The following is a 22,871-nucleotide window of genomic DNA, read 5'->3' as shown; positions in this document are numbered from 1 at the left end:
CTGAATGTGTAAATCTTGATACTTACCTTTTAAAGCAGAAAACACTTATCAAAATTTTCTTGTAAATTCAAGGTATTTATGGCTTATTCTACCCTAAATGGGTAGGAATTAAACTTATAATGCTGTGTTACCGAACTAAATAGTTAATGTGTTGAATGCATCAATAAGGGTGATTTTCCAAAATTTGGTCACATATACTCCTAGTGTGATATATGAAGTCTCAGTAGCATAGAATAATCAGTATACCTGTTACACTATAGCAGCTAGCTGTATCTATAATAGCAGCTAGCTATATTTATAAACTTTAAGTATCTTTCTTTGACAGACTTTACATGGTTTAGATAACTTGTCAATATTTTTACATCAGGCTAATGTGTGTTCCATTGTAATCTCTATGCAAAATAACATCACCTATAGTTATACTACAGGTATATTATATACAATTAAATTAAGACACTGTGTTTTTAGAATAATAAATAAAAGACTAGTTCATTCACACTTTCGACTCTTCTATAGTATTGTAGTTTGTAGTGTTGCCTTTTAATAATGGTGATGACGAGGAATCATTGTCTTCATTGATACTAGATTTATTATATGATATCTTTGACTCTTCTCTGTTGCGATAGTAGTACCATCCACCTAACAAGACTGCCATCCACAACATGGTCAGTCCTAATATGCATAAAAATGTAACTATCATATTTCTAACACTCCACCTCACCTGATAACACTAGACAAATTATCATTAAAATATTTAGGATGGTGCGTGGAAGTTGAACACGGCTCTTAAAGTCATCTGTTGAACTTTCAGATGCCGTTGCTTCCTATGTACAAATAGTAACACTGGAAGTATAGTTTAAAAACAAGCTGATGTTGTATACGTACCTCTAAAACTAAATTAGATATACCATGGCTGTGAGGGATTTTCCTGATATATACACCCAAAGCACGAGGGCTATGGGTGTAGTAGTATGGCTAATGTTAATGTAGTTGTACGTAGTTGTGTCTCATTTGTTGTAAGAGCATGCATGCGCATGTATGATTCTAATTATGTAACACTCGTGTATGGATGTTATGTTGTAATGCTTTTGGATCCATTGATACATCTTTAATCATATCTTTACAATGGTGTATATATATCAGTAAATCCCAAGCATGCAGCCGTGGTATAGGTGATACTACAAAAATATACACACTTTGTTTTATACACTGGTATCTGGCAATCAATCGTGGACTTTGTGGTTTTAAAAGCATGGGTTAATAGCCCTCAGATTGTTATTCATCTGTCAGTGTTAGAACTTACAATTGTGGGTTTGAATTTTTAGTTTTACTTGTACATTAAGACCACTAGCTTTGCTATTGGCTATATTATAAAATCTACTATATTATAAGTAAAGTACTTTTTTGATATATTCCATGGTCTGCTCAATGGCTGAAACATGATGTGTAGAAGTATGCATCCATGCACCTCTAAACAATAATTTAACCGTTTCTAACAATCAACTCAAAAGCATATTATATATTTGAACTGATCAATTGTAAAATACATTTATGAGGCTGCCTAGTGAGCCACTAATATTAAAGAGGATGAGTTTAGTGAGGTTTTACTATACTAGCAGGAGTATTCGTCTAAGACGTAAGCAAACATTAGTCATTGTTTCATTATAAGACGTTTCATAGTCTCTATAACTTACAGTGCTCTGATAGAACCAAGGGTACATTGTTAAGTTTTGGATGGACTGCACCTGCCTATGATTACATGTCAGTGAATTTGATGTGCACAATATACTGTACACTTACCTAATTTTTTCATTCTTTCTTACCCTGATATTCGCTTGTGAACGGGCAGCACCATGTAAGACAACACCAGTAAACTGCAAGAGAAGATATCATGGTGGACTAACTTCTTTATAACACAATCACAATTTGCAAACACATAAATTATGAATAGTAGAGCAGCCAAGCAACAAATTTGATGAAATTGTTCACTATGTGATAAAAGCACCAAATATTCTGAGTAAGGTATGCTAAATCATTAAGATATGGTGCCACATCAAAATCATTGCCTTAAAGCATGTTTGGAAACATTTAAACCAAGCTATTTCAAGCTGGTCAGGAAACCATACAAGTGTATAAAATCTTTTTGCTGAAATAGCATGAATGTAACAGGTGCAAACAGAAAATCTTACAAAATGTGGCAAAATATACCGTTTTTAAACACTTCTAATGGAGCTAATATTTCAGTATAAAAAGTACATGTTCAAAATATTATATCGTGCATCTATGGCTTCATATACCTTGACACTCCGGGCCACTTACCATTGCAAGCTAATGACCTGGATGGACACCTCACTTGATAAATTTTCAGGTATCCCTTGCTTGTCTATGCAGACGCAAAGTTTTACTATTGAACACTTTTATGGGTTCTCAATACATTTCTATTAGTTTTATTTGTCAGGTTCTTTGACGTGATATGGTTGGCAACTTTAATGACACTGTATCTAAGTATGAATCAAGCAAATATTGTACCAAGTTTGGTGCTTTTATCAAAAAGTGAATGATTTTTTTTTGCTTAGCTGTTTTACTAAAACTCTATACAGGATGACTTGTTTGTGGCTGAACTCTCTACAGAATAACTTGTAACATTGTTGAACTGTCTACAGGGTGACTTGTAACAAAGCTAAACTCTCTGCAGAATGAGAACTCCCTTGATTGCTGTACATAATGACTTTTAACAGGTTTGACTCCTCTAATAGAATGACTTACTGCATAGTTGCCTGCTCTAATAGGGTGACTGCACTATTAGAGTATCTCAATCATACATTGGTATTATTTTTCGTGAATAATTATTTATAACTCTGTGAATGATTATCATATTCAAACTAATTTGGTACCAAGATTTGTCTTTAAATCCCCTGTATGTATACCAAATTTCAAATATATTGCAATCTTTACAGCAGTTATCAACATGTGCAACACGCATACTGACCGGCTCAATATCCACGTATGACTCGTGTTTACTTCTTGTTGGATAATATCCACTAACAGTCTTGAAGTACTCTGGATCACAGCCCAGACAATGTGGATTACTATTGTAAAGTGGTAAATCTGGAGGAGACATTAATGAGGTTATACACACATACACAACAATATGTGACCTGCTGAGCAAAAACCCTATATTTCTCAAACCGACTGCTTTGTTATCTAGATGGAAAAACAAGCTATTAACATTTAGCTTTAACTTTTAAAATTACAGCGATAGACAGCAAGAAGAACAGAACAGTCAATTTGCACAGTGATTACATTGAAAATAAATTAAAAGTGCTCATTTAATTGATCATATACCACTTTAGCGTGGGCGTTCAAAGGCGCCGCTCGGTGTTTAACCCGCATATTGCCCGGGCAATATCATGGGAAAGCAGTTTGCCAATGACTTTGATACTCAGCCAGTTCAAAGAATCGATGCACTTTGACTCGTTATATTGAGCGACATAGAGCTTGGTATTGTGGGACTCGGTTTTGTAGAGGTTGCTAAGCTTAGTACATAGGCTAAGATAGAGTAGTTGGTTGTTACTAAAGGATAATGAAGGCACAAAATAACTGTTTGGGCGATTGTGGATGCGTATTTCTACCCACCGCGTATCAGCCTTTGAACAGACCATGGAACAGCAAAGCTACTACTGCTACGTTGAAATAGGTTAGTAACTTACCCCAGTTCTAAGTACTTAACTTAATATAATAACTTACTGTCCCAATAGCGAAGTTAGTTGGCTTAACTTAGTACAAAAATGATAACAATATAAACTCCATCCCACAATCGCAAGTTTTCTAACATTGCGTGTTGAAAACTAACAGAGCATAGTAACGTATTAATGACGTTTTAACGTATGGACAACGTTTTGATGGCTATTAGCCCACGCTATTAAAACCACAATCGATCTTCAGATGCTACCGTATAAAACAAATGGGATGAGTTCTCATCAGTTCTTTCACCTATTAGGTGAGTGTGCCCCAAGTGATATATATCACTTGTACCATGGCTGCTTGGGATTTTGCTGACATATACACCTGCAGCCCTCGGGCTTTGGGTGTATATATCAGCAAAATCCCTCGCAGCCATGGTATAACTATTACATAATCATGTCACAAGTGAAACAGGCTATGGAGATAGGACTTGTCTCAATGTGTTCACCACAAACTGGGGAATTCATCAAGGTACAGGTTTTGGCTATACACACACACAAAAGCAAAAAAAAGCAAAGCCTACAGCAGCCATATGAAACACAGCTATTGCCGCCCAGCGAACCAGCACTGGGATGCCTGTGCACCACTTAGGCACTTGAGCCTTGTGCAGGCAAATCCATCTGAGGCAGGGCTAGTAACCCGCAGGAGGACTGTCCGGAGAGAGGTCGCAGTACCCAAAGTTCCACAATGACCTCAACACCACTAAGCGAGACAAAGACAGTTGGGCATTTGCTTTCCCAGTTAACACCAGGTACCCATTGATGTTACAGCTGGGTGGGCTGCTTCCCCAGTTGACACCAAGTCACCAGATCCCCATTAACAGCTGAGTAGACTGGAACAATGTGAGTAAAGTTTCTTGCTCAAGGAAACAACATCAAAGTGGCATGACCGCTTTCGATCACCAGGCAGATGCCTTAACCACTTGGCTATCACACACACACACACACACACACACACACACACACACACACACACACACACACACACACACACACACACACACACACACACACACACACACACACACACACACACACACACACACACACACACACACACACACACACACACACACACACACACACACACACACACACACACACACACACACACACACACACAACACACACAACACACACACCAACCATATATTATAGACAGATTTATCATTCCATAGTTATAATCATAAGCATAGTATCCTTGATTAGGTGGAAATTGTGACACATTACTAAACAAATGATGTGTCAATTTGTAGCAATATAGATCAATTCCACGTAGCTCAGCATCACCTCCATAAACAAGTGATAAATGACTACAAAATTCATATCAACATTAATATTATGTCTATTATTCTAAAACATTTCTCACCGCACAAAATTATCACTGTAAACTGTTACTCTACTCTTCTCCAGCCTTGGACGAAAGCGTAGGCCAAGTGTACCATACAGATGACGTGCATCTTCACTATTCCAAACAGCAATGCTAGTGAGATTGTTCCAACGCACAAGTTGGGCTACATTGTAAATATCGTCTTTCCCTATACCAAAAGTGCACTAAATCACAGAGTTATGTCTGTAGAGTACAAAGTACAAAGGAATATATAAATAAACATGGTGGTGTCCTATACCGTATAGCCAAACTTTTCGAGGGTTTAAACTTTCGCAAATTTTGCGAGTAAGGATATAGCTTGGAGAAAATATAATTGTGAAATGTTTGAGGTTATGTATAGCTACTGCCTTTGTAAAACAATGTAAAAACATTTTCTAGACTTTTGTGAATTAAAAAATACGAAAAATTGTATTTTACACAGTTGAAATTTCCACTATATGGTAAATAAGAGCCAATGCAATGTTAATTACTGAAGAAACCTAGTTATATGCACAAGGGATCTGTAATTACTATAGTACTATTGCACTGACAAACTATAGTGGTGTCCCTGCAGTGGACTATATTAGAAGTCCAGAGCCCGAAATTATGGTCAGACATCTGCCATTTTCTGACCATTTTTGGCTAATGTCTGAACACTCTTAGAAAACAAAATTGTACAGTACTATTGAGTATGTCTGACCAAATAGCAGGATTTGTCAAATCATTTCCAAAACATAATTTCAGGCCTTGGAAGTCAAATTCAAAGGAAAGTTTCCTAAAATTAATGGAAACATCTTTCTACATTCAGCACACACAACCGCAATATATTACATATATTGTGTAAATTTTGTGTACACAGTATAGACCACCCAGCAAGGTACAGCAGATACTGAAAATTTCAAGTGATTATTTCTACTACGAAAGTCTATTCATGTTGAAGACATAATGAAACTACATGTTATCCTGTGTTTCAGACCTGATGAGCTCCTAATAATAATACAAACCTGTGTCAGTTGTGGTAAATCCTTCAGTAAAATTAGAGCTGTGATTGGTCTAAATATGGCTACACATGAAAATAATTTTAAGCACACAGTGACATCACCTTTGCAGCAAACAGTGCTGCACTCTCAGTTAAACTCATCTTGGGATCATAACCCCATAAGATCTCTTGTGCAGTTAACTCTAGGAATAAGCTTTGTTTATGAAGTAGTCTTAAGTATGTCTGAGTTAGGGAACTTCGTATTTGAGATAGTGAGCTGTCCGCTTGAAGTTGGTCTAAAACAGCCTGTACAATTAACAATATTTTTTCTCATAGGTAGACAAGTACTTTAAAAAGTACGTAAGTTTACATGTATTCAGATTTGGCAAAATACAAATTGTGTACTTTTTATTAATCCAGTAATGGATTTGTTGACAATGAAGATTGTTTTGGATAGAGCAATTTTGTATTCTACAATGTTTCGGTACACACATGAAACTGATAAAATTGCAAATATGAGCTAAATTTACATTACTAATAGCTGTCAAAAATTATTAATGTATGCTGTGTTGTTATCAGATACACTTGACTGTATTAACCCTCTCACCGCCACAACCGCCATATGGCAGTTTCGATTATAAATGCCCGTAGCATTACATTCTAAACGCTCTGTAACTTCAGTTGAGCATTTTAGTAGCCCCTGCACTTATCCTGTAGTGGGCACACCCTTAAGTGAATGGGAACAGGGATAACCAGTCTCTCGCGCACTATTGCGCGGTTAGATGATGCAATCGCGTACTTTTGGGACGTCGATAATATGCATTGTAGACAATTCTTCGACATGATAATGGCACTACTAATAAAGAGAAACAGTAAGGAGAGGGATTATATAGGTTGGAGTGGCGTATTGCTACTTTTGTACGCCTCGAAACAGTGACCTTGTGCTTGTATGCGCATGCGCACTTTCTCAAATGCTGAAAAACCTGACTTAGAGATAATCACCTCAACTGTAAACAGGTTAGTGATGTTTATTGTATTATTATAAACAGTGCTAGCCAGTAAAGTAGTGAAATTTCACGTTTGGTTTCACTTAGATCGATTTTTGTACTTTAAAGTTATACAATGGTTTTGTGGTTGCTCTTGTGTAAATAACAACTTCATAATCGAATTCCTTGTTCTATAGCGAGTAATTTGATATATGGTTTTATAGGATTATATGGTATGGTATGTAAGTTATAGCAGTTTAGAAGCAGTAGATTGGAGCCTCTACAAATTTGGCGGTGAGGGGGTTATTAAATTAGAGTATTTACATGACTGCTCTATTAGAGTATAAAAAACTTGCCCACATACAATAATCACAGTGAAAACAAAAAAACCACCTTGATAGAGCTTAACAAAAACACAGCGCCATATTTTTGATACCGTTTCATTTATTCACCACCACTATAGTGTTGATTTTAAAACACAGTCCATTAATTGGTAACGTATTATTTTTTCTATAAAGACACATATATGAAAGAACATGGACTGTTCTTAATATACTGCAATCAGCTCGCCAACACAAAGTCATCTTTAATCAAAAGGTTTAGAAATTACTTTCACATCTATATACAGACGCATAGGTCTAAAACAGCATCTAACTATAATTTAGTTGTACCATCTATGAAATATCAAAAACCCTCAACATTCTGTTATGGTTTCCTAAAAACACTTGGGTATTTCCTTTATGAAAGTGATTTAGCATGTCAATACAAATGTATTTCATTGTCACTCACAATCAGAGGGACATTTATCACAGTGATGTTGTAATCATTAGGATCACCAACAGATTTATCAGGATCAAAAACATAATAGATGTCTCGATGAAAAGTGATCAGTGTTTCATCACTATTCCATGTCATATTAAACTTGTTATCATGCCTTCTACAATATAAACATGGATTATACAGTAGTAGGAGATTATTAAAGACTAGTTGTACTTGTATGCAAACGGGCCAACTTCTTTGACTACTGGAACTTCTCCTGCAGCAAATTCATCAGGATTTTGAGTATCAAAAACATAAAAAATATCATATATCTGTCCCGCATCAGCAGGTGTCAACCAATCATCTAATGTTTCACTACCAGGTACCAGCTCTAGGTCCTGTATGTAAATAACTAGTATGATTCATACATACATACATGTAGTAAAAAGTTTGCCATTGCTAATGTATACTCTACAATACACCTATATTATTTTAGCCATAGTGAGCAATACCACAATACTATACATTGAGGCCCAAAACCAAAACTGTGATACCAAAACTACCGAAAGTCAGGTCAGTGGCATAGCCAGGAAAATTTTTTACCGAGGCAAAGTTTATATACATTGACCTAATTGAAAGGGTCTGCTTCTGACTCAACTGACTCACAAACACTCTCAAGTATGGGTGGTACAGTATTTACAGGTTGACTCTCTGGTTGGATGGAAGAAACTGTTTTAGAAGACTCTGAGCGTGTTTCTACATGTCAAGTAATGCTCCAGCATAGTTAATGCTACAGTATACCATGCTTCAATTATTATAGACTAGTTTAAGTGTACTCAACACAAAAACTGACTTACTCCGGAGATATTTTGAGTGGTCAAGCCATTCATTAACTGAAACAGAGGTCATAGTCATGCACACTATACTTTTTTTATTGATCTGATATGATATTAAGTCAGAGATTATCTCTTTCATGTGATGCTCAACTGCATGTGCTAAGCATATCAAGCTAGGGAGTCTGCTCCTTCAAGGAAATTTTGAAAAATATATGATTTGAAATGGCACGTGGAGGCTATTTTTTGACTGTACTTGCTAATACATAATATGCATGATCAATTAGCTCAATGCAATGCCATGCAGTTGACTCACTGGAACTTTTGAAAAGTAATTTAAAGACAATATAAATGTAAACGATTTAGCCCAAGCAGTGTAATGAGAACAGTGTCATGAATGCTCTATTAGAGTATTATTACGATGACTGCTCTATTAGAGTATCTCGATCTTTTTCATGCAAATTCAAGTAGCTGAAAAGCGGTCCAGCCAATGCCACACTGTGTCACTGTGGGCTCCAGCACTACAGCTATAGATTCTATCATGTGTGGTGCAGTAATACTGTCTAGTAACGTTTGAGTAGAGAATTCGGGCTACCAAAACTCAGGCCTGCTCAGCCTGAATTGTTGTTTGTTGAGTATTTTTACCAAGGCAGCTGCCTCAATGGTAGCTACGCCACTGACGGTTAACAGTAAAACAAACACACACACCTACTAGGATGTTGTAGCATCAAAATAAACTGTGCGTTTACAGTAGGGCAACTGAGTGTGAATAGTTTTTTTGTCTTGCCACATACTTACTAAATACCTTTCCATTTATTTGTGATCAATATATATTTTGTACAGTATCTACTCAAGGGCTATACCTATGTATAGTAATACCAAGATATTATCTCTACCGAACAAGCAATACAGCTGGGCACTAATTTCGATCCTTAACCACCTTGGTTGCATATTGCTAAATAAGGTTTGAAACAAAGGCATGTACCTTAGTGACTGTTTTATTAGAAATAGTCAGCCAGGAAGTTTCAATAGATGTATATACTATAGTTAGAAATTTCTTCAAAATATTTTGTCATCAATGGGTAAGAACGAAATTTTTATGACAAAAATCTATTTCATTATTCTGCAAAAAATCTTTTACAATCAAAAACAAGTTGTAACAAGCAGCTGCAATGATGACTCTCTTCCAGTATTTTAAGTGGAAAGATGGCCATGTCGATCCAGAACCCAATGGGGTACTTGCATCCACCATTCCCCTGAATACTAGCTATTGCATGAATGAATAGGGAAGTGAGAAAAGTAGTCACCAAGGTAAACACGTACATCCCATACAACAGGTGCACTAAGTAAAATAAATACATACAGTACATGCAGAAATTTTCACGGTATGTAATTTTCATGGATTGGTTAACACAGCAACCGTGAAAATAAAAATCTGTGAAAATTTCACAAGTGCAACAATGACCAGTATTTTAACCATCATTAGCTACATTCATGGGCTATGGAACCCTAGCAGAGAGCTGAAAGCGCGAGCCTCAACACCAGCTATGTTCAGTTTTGAAGTAATACCATGAAGGGGTGTCTCGCATTTCACAATTCACCGTGACATAATCAACTGCGACGTGCTGCTTGGAAAAGTGCTGGCTTAAAGTTATAAGCTATGTCCGTCTCATAGTTATTGTAACACGAACTCGAATACGAGACAACTCTGCATCCACGAAAACCACCTGAGGTACGTAATCTGTGAAAACAAAATTATAAACAATCTAGCAATGGCATGAAACCATGAAAAGAAACCATGAAAATAAAATCATGAAAATCCTGTTTTGGTTTGCAACTGTGAAAATTTCCATGCATACAGTATAATATCACCATAGAGGAGCTATGAAATTATAAAAATTCTCCTATTGGACATCCTGTTTGACCACATGGTGCTATGAATATATTTGTGGTAAAGCCATAGCTATATCATGGTCACCCAATGAAATATAGTTACATAGTAATTGTCTACCCACTGGTTAAACTAATTTGTAAAGTCTTTCTAAGCATTGCTAAGGTTTCATTCTGCTATATGTGACAATGCTGGTAACTTTAGTGTCACTATACAAATTTACTGAATTCATTTTCCTGTAAAAGAGTAGTTTATTTATAAACCAGTGAATCAGTTTATATTTGTAAGCATTGCAAGATGAATCCAACGAACAACCTCCCTGTAATGACACAGCCAACTTGCTCAGCACCTTGGATCGTTAGACACTACAATGGGGTATACTAAATTAGTTATTCACGCAGTTAAACCCACACATAAACATATACTATGATGTTTATTAATTGGATAGCACTGTGACCACTAATAAAGTTTTTGCTAGTGCCAGCACTTCCCGATTGCGTGGCTCTCTTGTGCATCCAATACACTAAAAAATCAATACCTGCTTTTGCTAGCTATTCCCATATGATGAAGACCTGGTTGCCTTTAAAAAAAATTTAATTGAGGATTGAAATGTTCATGCATCCATTGTTTAGTCTTGTTATAACAGCTATTTCAATTGAATGTAAAAGTATTCGTTTAGTTACATATCATACAGATATCGGCAAACAATTTCCTCTTCGTAGCCGATACCAATACTTGCAAAATCACCTTATATCGGCTGTTACCGATTATTCAACCGATTATCAGTGCAACACTAATTGAGAAGTTATGACACCATGTTTGATAGATGGTGTCATTTTCATGTATTTTTATGATAAAGGTTTTTATAATTCGGAGGGTTGCCAACGGTTTGAGACTCTGGTACACTATCTGAGAAATCCAATTAGAAATCCTTGAAATCTACAAAATCGGATAATTTTTCCATCCACTCTCAAAAGTGCAAGTGGATATAGTAGCAGTAGTATACTTCCTGGATTACTTATTGACCTGTCACGGAGACTAAATTCATGATGAAAATGGCTTTGACAGTGATTACGTAGGTACAATTACTGTTTGGAGTAATCGACTGCTCTTGTGCTCCTGTCGAGGCTTCTCTGGTCTCCAATTGTTTACTTTTTTGTTTTATGCGCAAGTACAAGTGAAAACATCTTGGTAAATAAATATTTTTGAAATACGTAAATACAAGGGGGGTGTCACTCAGGCTCTTGCTGTAGGTCGATCTGCGACCGCAGTCAAACTCTAGGTCAACGGTCAAGGCTACAAAATAGCTCTTACAGTGGGTCAAGACGAGACAGAAAGTTCAAAACCCACAATCGAAAACTATACATAGCTGATATCAAGTTTACGGGATTATACGTAACTCAGAAGAAGTAAGGATCTCCAAGATGTTTCAAAATTCCAACAAGCATTCCGCCGCGATTGTAATGATTTTCTCTCCCAGCTATTAGTAGCACCAAGAGTCCATAATAAAGAGGAGAGTGTCCAACTCAGTATTGTACCATCAAAAATGAGCCCGGTAAGTACATAGTGATAATTGTTCCTGTTTGGCCACATTATATCCAAATTCATTTCAAAGAAGCCTCTCTATGAATGGGTGTCAAAGTGTTTAAAGGGCTTCTATCAAAACTCACTAGGCTTCTTTAATATGAATATGGCTAAAATATGGTCACAAGGGACAATTACCACTATGTACTTACCGGGCTCATTTTTGATGGACCAGTACTGAGTTAGACACTCTCTTCTTTATTATGGACTCTTGGTAGCACGCACCAAGAAAATATTATACTAGGTTACAAGCGCAGGTGTGTGTATTGGAAAATAGAGAAATAAGCAGAAGTCAAAAGTTCAACAAGAAACGCTATTTGGAGAAGGTACAACACAGGGCTGTAAGATGGGCACTCAATGATTATGGACGATATAATTCAGTTACATCTATGTTGGAACATTTAGGATGGGACACTCTTTTAAAAAGACGCATGATAACAAGACTACAAACACTATTTAAAATATTACACAATGACTATGCACCCACATCACTATCTCCACCAAACAAGACACACCAGACAGTATCACCCCCAACACTTTATTCCAAATTCATCTACTGTAATGTATCAACAGAGCTTCTACCCAAAAACAATTAATGAATGGAACAACTTACCCACTGCAATAATTGATCATGATGATCAACTTACTTACTAATAACTTACTAACATTACTATAGACTCTTTAAATCCTTGTAGCTTGTAAATCTGTGTAAATTCTTTTTTTTTTTTCCTGGGCACATCAGCAGAGCTGCCTGCCCAGTAATAATAAATAAATAAACGCTCAAGTCACAGGTCAAAGACGATAAACACTGAAAGTCAAGGGCCAGGTCAGATCTACCTGCAGCGTATGCGGACATGACACCCCCTTGTAAATATTGTAATGTAATTTTTGTGGCTTGTCATGATTTCATTACTTTAATAGCCACAAAGTAACTGCCTGTACAAACAATCTTCTAATGGACTGATGGGTCGGGCGCGCAGACTGCTGTGAGTAGACAATAGTGTTTCATTGTTCTGGGATACTGGCAGTTACAACCAAGAAAGCTGCGACATCACTTTGGGTATTACTGGCGTACCTTTTTAACGAAGAGGAATATTATATCGTCGGCTAATCCTAGTCCAACAGCCAGAGAGAAAAATATGGTCAGAAGAGACGAAACAACACAACAGGCAGACCAACATCGCAATCTTCTCTTGAAACAACACTTGTTCACTCGATAGCACATAATTAATAGGGATGGGTGATTCAAGTTGGAGTATCTATGGTTGGAGCGTCACGATACCAAAGTCAAGCCATTCCAGCAACTGAACTTTTTAACATGTGCCCAGCCGGGCCCGCGCTAATTAAATAGCTACTTGTAAGGTAATCGCAAGCTGACACTACTATTAAGGTGGCTGGGAACAGTTTCCGTATGGCTTCACCATGAAATTTACAGGACCTAAAACAAGCAAGCTATCTTCACGAAGTGCATTGAACTAACAGAAATCTATGAAGCAGTTTGTTCTCTACCATTTACAACAAACAGGAGCTCTCTGGGATGCGTGTAGCGCAAGTTACAAATTTAACCCTTCAAAGTGAACTCTTCCTCCGCGCTTGGTGCTATGGGGCTGGATTCGCTGTTAGACACTATTTATCTGATTATCTATCGTTGTGCGGAGCTGCTTTTCCTACCAGGTCTTTAGTTTACGCGTTAATTCTACCCATGTCACACAAAGATTTGAAACGGGCTTTTTTTAAAATTCGCCACTGCCAGGTCGAAGCGAATATTAAAAATCGGCTTCCGCACAATTGTAGCTTATTTACTACTGCTTGCCCATCCAAAATTCGACAGTCGTATCTTGAAAAACCGGCAACTAGTTCATTTTTGTATGGAGGCTTGTAATAATAGCGCGCGGCGATCTTGTTAAATGCTGTGATGATGTGTGCTTACGCAACATAATTATATTCATTTGCAAATGACAGGAACTGGTGGTCAACCACAGTAATGATTATATTTAAGCCTCATAGCTAATGTGATTGCTTGCATAACACTGTTGAAACCTTATGAAAACTGTTCCGAGCCACCTTAAGAGTTCGTAATACCAGTTATATTATGTACCATTGCTATTTTTACTGTACAGAAACTTCCATGCGGAGTATATAGTATATTGCAATTGCATTACATTTAGCTACACTGTGAATACTAGTTAGCATTGCTGATTTGACAGCACTACTGCATATGTGGTGGAGAGGTAATAAGAGTAGAACTGTGCTCAATTCTGATCATAACCATACAGTTTCTGGTTCAGTGGCTGTAGTTGCGTTGCTGTTCAAGAGTTGGTAGGTTCTAGTCTCGCGTAGCCAGACCCTTTTCTTTCTTTTGTGTGGGGGCGGGAAAAAAAGGGTCTGGTGAACATAGCATAGCGTCGTTGGGCTATCCCGAGATTGTGGGGATTCTACTGCGCAGTTTCCGGATTGTTGATTGGCACGAATGACGTGATTTGCTAATATTTGCATCCTGTTACCATAGCTACTACTGAAATATCTATGGTAACAGGACGCAAATGCAGCAGATCACGTCATTTGCACCAAACAACAATCCGGAAGCTGCGCAGTAGAATCCCCACAATCTCGGGATAGCCCAACGACGATGCTATACTATGTAATAGTGAATTATATTGTTTAATTAGCAGAGCCCGCCTGGGGCATAAGTGCTAATGTACATTAAATTAAAAGTGATTGTATAATAATTGTTTGAAGCTGTCAATAGTTTGTTGGTTGATGATGTCTTGTGGTAGTCCATTCCATTCTGGTATTGTTCTTGGAAAAAATGAGTACTTATAATTGTCTATTGATGTATGATAGTGTAGGAATTTTTGTTCATGATTAGATCTTGTAATAATGTTCACCAGACCATTTTCTTTCCCCGCCCCCACACAAAAGAAAGAAAAGGGCCTGGCTACGCGAGACTAGGTAGGTTCAGGTGCTGTAGAATCTCAGTTACACTGGCCCAGAGTGAATAGTTGTTTACAATAAACCTCACAGCTCGCTCTACATTGGACTATTTCTATGTCTTACTTGTGTTATATGTTACTGTTGGTGTGCGGATACCAAATATCAGGCGCATATTCCAAGTGGGACGTGCACCATTGCTAACTAACACATTTTCTAGTCTGTGGGGGGCAACAGGAAATGTTTCATCATAGAAAAGCATTGGCTGAGTTTGACAACATGTTGGAAGTGGTTTGTCCATTCAGTTAAGTTGAACGATGTGCTTCTGTCATTTGGTCTCCATGTACACAGAGTCACATCCATCAAGTTGAAATGGTTCAAAGGAGAACGGCCAGATTTGTTTTCAGTAATTTTTCTAGATATTCTATAGTGTGTCATTACTTTTAAGCCAACTTGACTGGCCATCTTTGAAACTATGTAGAAATCAGATGATATTGTTGACATCCCTCACAATTTTCTACACTCCGCTCCATACTCTACTCATGGTCAGGGTAAATTTATCCATTTACAATCAAGAATTGAATCTTTCAAGAACTCCTTTTCCCCAGAACAACAAGGCTATGGAATTGTCTACCTGATGATGTGATTGAATCAGACAGTTTAGAACAATCAATGAATAATACAATTATTTAATCAGGTGCTTTAAAACTCACGTATGAGGTATGTATACTTTAAACAATAATAATTAGATGTTCATCAATCGTAATGCTAAGTGGCATTTTTAGGTTTATAGATTTGATGTTGTTTCATAAAGTATGTTGAAGTAGTTGTTAACATCCTGTTAGTAATCTTGCGGTGTACACACTTACTAAAGTTGAAAAAACATTTGCCACAGTCTTCACTCCATTTCACTATGGCATCAAGGTCTCTCTGCAATGCTCAAACAAATTTGCCTAAAAAAAAGAAGTATATCATCAGCATACAGTCATATTTGAGAGTTCGTAAATCATTGACAAATAGTAAAGGACCCAGTACCGAGTCTGTACTTTGTGGTACACCAGAGATGACTTCACACTGTTCACTAGATATGCCATTCAGTATTACTTGCTGTTGTCTACTGATGTCCTAGGAAATCTTTTATCCAGTAGTTGACAAGTTGTGGGCACATTCAATAATGCTCAAGCTTTTAAAGAGAAGTCTCTTAAGTTTGCAATTATGCAGAAGACAGCTTTGAAACTTGAAGAATGTAGCTACTGTCACATGGACTTAAAATGCTTATACTGTAACGTTAATGTTAAATTGGGTGGTTATATTGCACTGACTAGTGACTTTCAGTCGGCTACACAACAATTTTCTGATGGTTGTGATTGATGACATAGTTGAAACCTCAAGTTTTCCACCTTGGGTACTGCCATTGCATCTTTGTGGCACCTCAGTATACTTAGGTTACACATTTTTTTTTCTGCTTAGATGAGGTAGCTAACTATTTCATATGCAGTATTAAGTGACTGAACATATTTGCTCACTACAAAGTAGATGAAGTCCACTGAGATACAAATAAGCCCCAAAGCTCATACTTACAGCTATTGCAGTTTGAAGACAGCCTAGAGTACTAGCCAGATGGCTGCTAGCTGCCTAATTGAAATTCAATTGTGCTATTATTTGCAATTGTAGTGCTACTTTTCTGTAAAACAGTATGGGAGCCCTGGAGAAATCTTTTACCTTTGTTCTGTGTTAGGGACCAACATGCCAAAGCAGCGAATTTCACCCCAATAAACTGCAATCAGCAATTAATACTCTATCTTTTGAACACATAAAAAGCTCATTTTTGAAATTTAAAATTGAACTGGAATGCCTATTAAAGTGTATTGATACCACTGATTCAAAACAAAATTCAAAATAATATTCACACAATTCAAAAAAACCAATGCTGATGCTGGTAGATCACATGATCACTTAAAGCTGCAAATGCCTTTGTGGGGTAAGTAGAATTCTAAGAAAACGAGAACAAGAAGCAGGAACATGAATGCCCAACAGAGAATTGCCATCATGTCAATATACAAGTAGGATTTTAATGATTCTAATTAGCTTTGTCAGAATCTTCCACTAAAATGTTCAAAAAACTCTAATAGAGCAGTCACCTGCATTAAAATACTCTAATAGAGCAGTTACAAATGTTTTATTCCACCAGGGCCCTGTGTTGAATTTGATGGACTGAGTCATGTGAGTTTTGTATGATTTTTAACCACATCAGTTAAAAGTATATTTTTCAAGAAAGTGCTGAATACTGTATCATGTGTTTAAAAAGAATCTAGCTGGCCTAACAATATCAATTTGTATAGGCCAGAATGACATGAATGACTTTGATGAGAATCATTGCATCGCAAGGCCTATTATAGACAATTGGGCAATACTGCTGCATTTAACATTGTGCCTAATTAACTTCCTATTTGCAAATACATACACACACACACACACACAAAAAGCAAATGCAAAGCAAAACTGCAGCTATTGCCACCCAGCGAACCGACAATGTGGTGCCTGTGCACCACTCAGGCACTCGAGTCTGTGCAGGCAAATCCTCCTGGGGCAGGGCTGTCCAAGTCTTATGGATAATGGCCCTGTGGAGTCTGAAACCCCAACACTGCTTAATGAGACAAGAACAGGTAGGTATTTGCTACCCCATGCGATTGACACAGGCCACCAGGTCCCCATTACACAGGTGGGCAGACTGGAGCAAATAAAGTCATTTTCTTGCTCAAGGAAACAACAATTACAATATCAACTGTGTACCATGAAGCATCAAACCTGGAGTCATGGACCTGGCTCACAATCAGTCTAGCTTCCATACACACAAAGGACTACGTACTGACTGTGCCAAGTCTCAGGATAGACCAACAAACTGCCTTATCCTCCACAATGACCCTCAAGCTATATAATGCTATCATATTACTGACTATGAACTATGAGTCTTTAAGGAACAATTTTTTTAGAATTAGGAACTTAATGTGAGGACAGACAGTATAGGGCAGGTGGGACTTTGTAGGTACTGTGATTTAACATCCGTACTTGTATAATTAATTGGTATGTACTACAATCTGCCCCATATGTGTACCCACAAGAATCTATTAAGTAGTGCACAGATTTCATGGATGGATCCAAACATTCTGGTGACAGGTTTTCAAATTGAAGGATGACAGTCATATAAGCATGGCAATACCTAAAATAAATTTAAAAGCAGTAGTGTTGCTATTCTTATGAAGTGACCAGTCCTAGTATGATGTGGTGTCCTTCAGTTAGTGTACAACTTCCCAAATCCTCATCAATTGTACCATGATCCGTGATCCTTCTCATACTGTATGTCATGCACCACTTTTCAGTCTGATCAGTACATAATTTGTATGTAGCTATATGGCATATGCATGTATAAACACATTTTCAAACTAGGTTAAGGAACCTCCTATATAATATAACTAATCTCCACTGCTTTCTCATCACACAACTATAACTGCTGAATACAATAGCTGCAAGAGCCAGTGATTTTCTATTAGAATGCTGACCATTTTATTGGAGTACTGGCATGATTGTATTAACCAGTTACTAAATGTTAGAAACCAGCTGCCTATGTGGTTTCCTAGGTCACGATTTGCTGTGTAACATTTGATACCAGTTTGAGTTGTCTCTGGTTGTCTATATAGCTATAGTCACATCACATTATGGAAAAAATATTTACCAATCTAAAATGTGAGCTTGTATATTAACTTTTCTGATCCTAAACATTTTAATGAGTGCATGCAGGTCTAGGCGAGGTGTAGTAATAGTTTTTTTAGCACCAGTATGACAGGGTGGTGGTGAGGAGGTCAGTGGCATAGCCAGGCCTCCACGGATGGGTGGGCACACTCACCCACACATTTCACCCCATGCAACTAACTAACACAAAGCGTGAGTCCATCCTTAGTGGACTCTACATACATTTGGTTTAAAAACTGTTGCAAAAGTGCATAAATGTATCTAGCTAACTAATAATACGCTATGCTGCTGTTCCTGCAGTTTATTTCACTAATCTTATGCTACTGCATGAATGATATAGAAGCTCTAGAAATTGAAACTTATTACACCTCCTTATCTGGTCTCCCTTAACCCATCTGTACTTGTACACAACTCTTTATACTCCAACCTGACTCTTGAGATAATCGTAGTGGCTTACTTCAGCCACCAATTGCAATTATTCGCCTCCAACTGCCATTTTTGTCTATCACTTTAGGTCACTTCACCCCGCCAACTTCACCCCGCCAACAAAAGAACATCTGTGCTGTTGCTCACAATTCAATATTCCAGATGTGAAACAGGGGCGGATCCAGGATTTTACTAAAGGGGGAGCACACAGGTAGAAGTCACTCCACAGTGTGCAAAGCACACTCCGTGAAATGCAAAGCATGAGCTTTCTAGGGGGGTCTGGGGGTATGCCCCCCAGGAAAATTTGAAAATTTAACATTCTGAGATTGAATTTGGTGACAATTTTAACTGAAATTTGTTGACAGTTCAAACACTGGATGCTACTGAGTTAAAAACCAGAATTAGTGCAAAGGCCTAGGCTGCTCCATAAGAAAATTTTGAAAATTTAATGTTCTGAGATTGAATTTAGTGGCAATTTTAACTAAGAAATAAAAAAAAAATTAACATTCTAGGATTGAATTTGGTGATAGTTCAAACATTGGAAGATGCTGAGTTAAAAACCAGAGAATTAGTTTAAACTACTCCCTAATAAAGTTTTGAAAACTTGACATTGTGAGATTGAATTTGGTGGTAATTTTGACTAAAATTTGTAAATGCTTATGAAAATTCAATGCTGGAAGCTACTGAGCTTAGTAGCTATAAAGTCTACAAAGAAATTTTGAAAAATTGACTTTGAGAATGATTTTGGTGCTAATTTTGGCTGAAATTAAGATGAAAATTTTAGATTTAGCATAAGGTCCCCTGCACAAGCATCACAAAAACTTTAAATCCTGACATTTGGTGTGCAGCTGCATCTCCAGAGAAATTCTAAATATAGTCACTAGGGTGTGGATATTGTCATTACTCAATTTAGAACAGGTTTTTAGTTGTTCAAAATGATAAACAGTGTTTTATAATTATGTTACTCTTGAGTGTTTTATTAGAGTAAATGACTGCTCTATTAGAGTATCTCGATTTCTAAACGTAGAGGGTGCTCTATCCCACCTAGTTCTCCTTGTGCTATGCCTATATGGGTAAAAATTTGCTAGAGATAGATTTATTATATTACACATAGTCATAAACTGCATAAAAAAATGTTTGAATTGCGTCTAAAGTGCCTAGCTATGTTCAATGAGCAACACTATAAAAAAATTCTTTAGGGGGGAGCACTGGCCCCCCTGGATCTACCCCTGTGAAAAATAGACTGGATTCCTCCTCCTCTCTTCCCCGCCTAAAATTTGGATTTTGATCACGTAATGGTGTGCATTAAATAGAAAACACTGCAACTACATGGATTACGTGATGTAATTATTGAACTTATATTAATATCAACTGCTGATTTACTACAACACTATTTGTCTCTTGTTCGTATTAACAAAAGCGAGCGGGCGCCGCTCTCGTAGGAAAAGTTGGGTGGCACGTGCCCACCCAGGCCCACCCTTGGCTAGTCTCGTCCTCGCATACCCATTCTCCGGGGTGGCGCGGGTACCCTTGGCTACGCCACTGGAGGGGGTATGACAGTTACACTAAAGCATACAACAAAGGGCTGGAATTTTATTAAGTTGTTCAGCTCGAGTTATTGTTGTAGTCCCTATGCAAATAGGCAAGCGCCGCCAGACTACAATGATGAGGAATCGGTATCATCTCGTCAGCTGCTAAGACAGACCAGCATTACAGAAACCTTGACAGAAACAAAAAAAAGTCTAGCCGGCCTGTAGCGCAGGCCCCGAATGAACTTAACACTATAAATACTTTAATGTGAATCATTGCAAGGCCTGTACTATATTATGCGGCATTGTCCTCAACGTTTCATTTGCAAATGCAAGGTGTGATTGTCGCATGGTACTTAGTCTGGCCATGGTAGCAGTGTTGACCTGGATTGTTATTGCAGTGGCTGTCATCTTAGGTTTGGGAGGATTAGTATTTATTTTAGGGATTATCGGTATGATGGTAGTGTGCGCGCTCTACTGTTTCGATCGTGAGAAAAGAGCACAAAAACGGCGTGTTGCCAGGATTAACCAAGTTGACTGGACTCCAGAGGCCGGGCAGGCTGATGACAGTGTGGTCCATGATGTTATCAAATCCCTTGATGGAGCCGTCACCACTGATGCTGAAGACACACCTGGACCTGCCAATTCCATACCTAACCTGAAATGTGAGGATAGTACGTGTTTGGATCCAGCTGTGATGAATTGTGATGATGATTAATTTTATAGCTAGCTAAATTAGCATCATTTAATGCTAAGCTGACTTAGCTATGTAGCTATACTGATGTATTATAGTTAATCATATGATAAAGCAAACATACGAAGTTGATGCACACATGCTGTGACCATGACATGCAGTTATTAAATTGCAGCTACGTATATAGATGCACACCATATACATAATTGCAGGCTATGCAGAACTGTATAGCTACGTATCCAGTCATAGATCCTTTGCATACCCTATGTGATCCATATTATAGTTATACTTACTACAGACTGGATTTTTTTTCGTTTGTCAGGAAAATTCCAAAAATAGTCAAGGCTAGCTAGTAATTGATTTTTTTCAGACTCCTGTATTTGGCATGCCGAATACACACAAAGCATACAAAGAAAAGCCTCCGCAGCCCAGCAAACCAGCACGTGTAACACTCAGGCACTCGGGTCTATGCAGGCAAATTCTCCTGGGACATGACTAGTCCAAGTCTTACTGATAGATACTAGGCCATGCATGAAACCTGAAGTTTCACACAATAACCCCAACACTGCTACAGAATTAGCTTCTCCATGAAGTTGACAGGTCCCCATTATACAGCTGGATAGATTGGAGCAATGTGAGTTGCTCAACCAAAACAACAGCAACTGGGTATCATGGAGCATCGAATCTGGAACCTTACAATTACCATGCTCTATAATTATATAACCACTTGACAATGCTACCTCACAAACACACCGGCACACAACACACAATGTCCTCCTACTCTGGCAGCTGTGCAAAACTATGATATTGTTATTTGTATACTGCCACCCAGTGAATCAGAGAAGTCTACTTGTGTACCAATCAGGCAGCTACGTACAAGAATCAGTGAGAATGCATCCCTATGAGGCAGGACTACCATGGGCCTCACACAGTCCTCACAATATAATCGGTCTTCCATGTGACCCACAGACCCATGAAGAACTGGCTGTGCCAAGTCTAGAGGTCAAACTCCTCACACGCACACACACACGCACGCACGCACACACACCATGGCTAGTTATGCTTTTGCATGTACACACAATATTGCCTTGCCCGTGTGCTCACTTGTATGCTGATAAGCCCACTGACCAAGTTAATAGAGTATTTCAAATTCCCTTTACCCTTTTATGAGTAGAAGCCTGATAGAAGGTAAATTTAGTGGGATTTCTGAAATCCCTATACAGTTCTTGTTTTGGTTTTTTTTCCTAAAGTACTGGCATTTGGGACTAATCTTGTATTGGTGAAAAGCCCTTATAAAAAACCCACCCTGAACACCTTCACAGCCAATGCAATGCCCCACCATACAGATTCTAAATATTAATCAATTAGAGGGCAAGACTGGGCAAGCAGGACTACAC

The 22,871-nt window shown here is 37.8% G+C and overlaps 1 protein-coding gene across 1 annotated transcript; it reads right to left on the bottom strand.

Moving 5' to 3' along the window:
* Positions 1-322: 322 nt before the first annotated feature.
* On the bottom strand, positions 323-13,476 carry LOC136237515 (lysosome membrane protein 2-like). The gene is made up of 12 exons (XM_066027690.1): positions 13,220-13,476; positions 8,071-8,234; positions 7,867-8,014; positions 6,215-6,397; positions 6,117-6,165; positions 5,113-5,281; positions 4,890-5,056; positions 2,990-3,108; positions 1,801-1,874; positions 1,695-1,749; positions 722-824; positions 323-672 (listed from the first exon to the last, which is right to left on the bottom strand). Exons 1-12 carry the CDS (start codon positions 13,367-13,369, stop codon positions 494-496), a joined length of 1,560 nt encoding a protein of 519 aa, XP_065883762.1. The 5' UTR covers positions 13,370-13,476; the 3' UTR covers positions 323-493.
* Positions 13,477-22,871: the final 9,395 nt, after the last annotated feature.

This window comes from Dysidea avara, chromosome 11 (genome assembly GCF_963678975.1).
Source record: "Dysidea avara chromosome 11, odDysAvar1.4, whole genome shotgun sequence".
NCBI lineage: Eukaryota > Metazoa > Porifera > Demospongiae > Dictyoceratida > Dysideidae > Dysidea > Dysidea avara.
This window is presented reverse-complemented; position numbering and strand designations above follow the sequence as displayed.

Excerpts from the sequence above, each read along its gene's own strand:
- LOC136237515 (XM_066027690.1), bottom strand. The coding sequence starts at position 13,369 with ATGTGCTATCGAGTGAACAAGTGTTGTTTCAAGAGAAGATTGCGATGT. Across the intron at positions 1,750-1,800 it reads AGAAAGAATGAAAAAATTAG|GCAGGTGCAGTCCATCCAAA; the intron begins GTAAGTGTACAG and ends ATGTAATCATAG. Across the intron at positions 673-721 it reads AATTTGTCTAGTGTTATCAG|GACTGACCATGTTGTGGATG; the intron begins GTGAGGTGGAGT and ends TATGCATATTAG.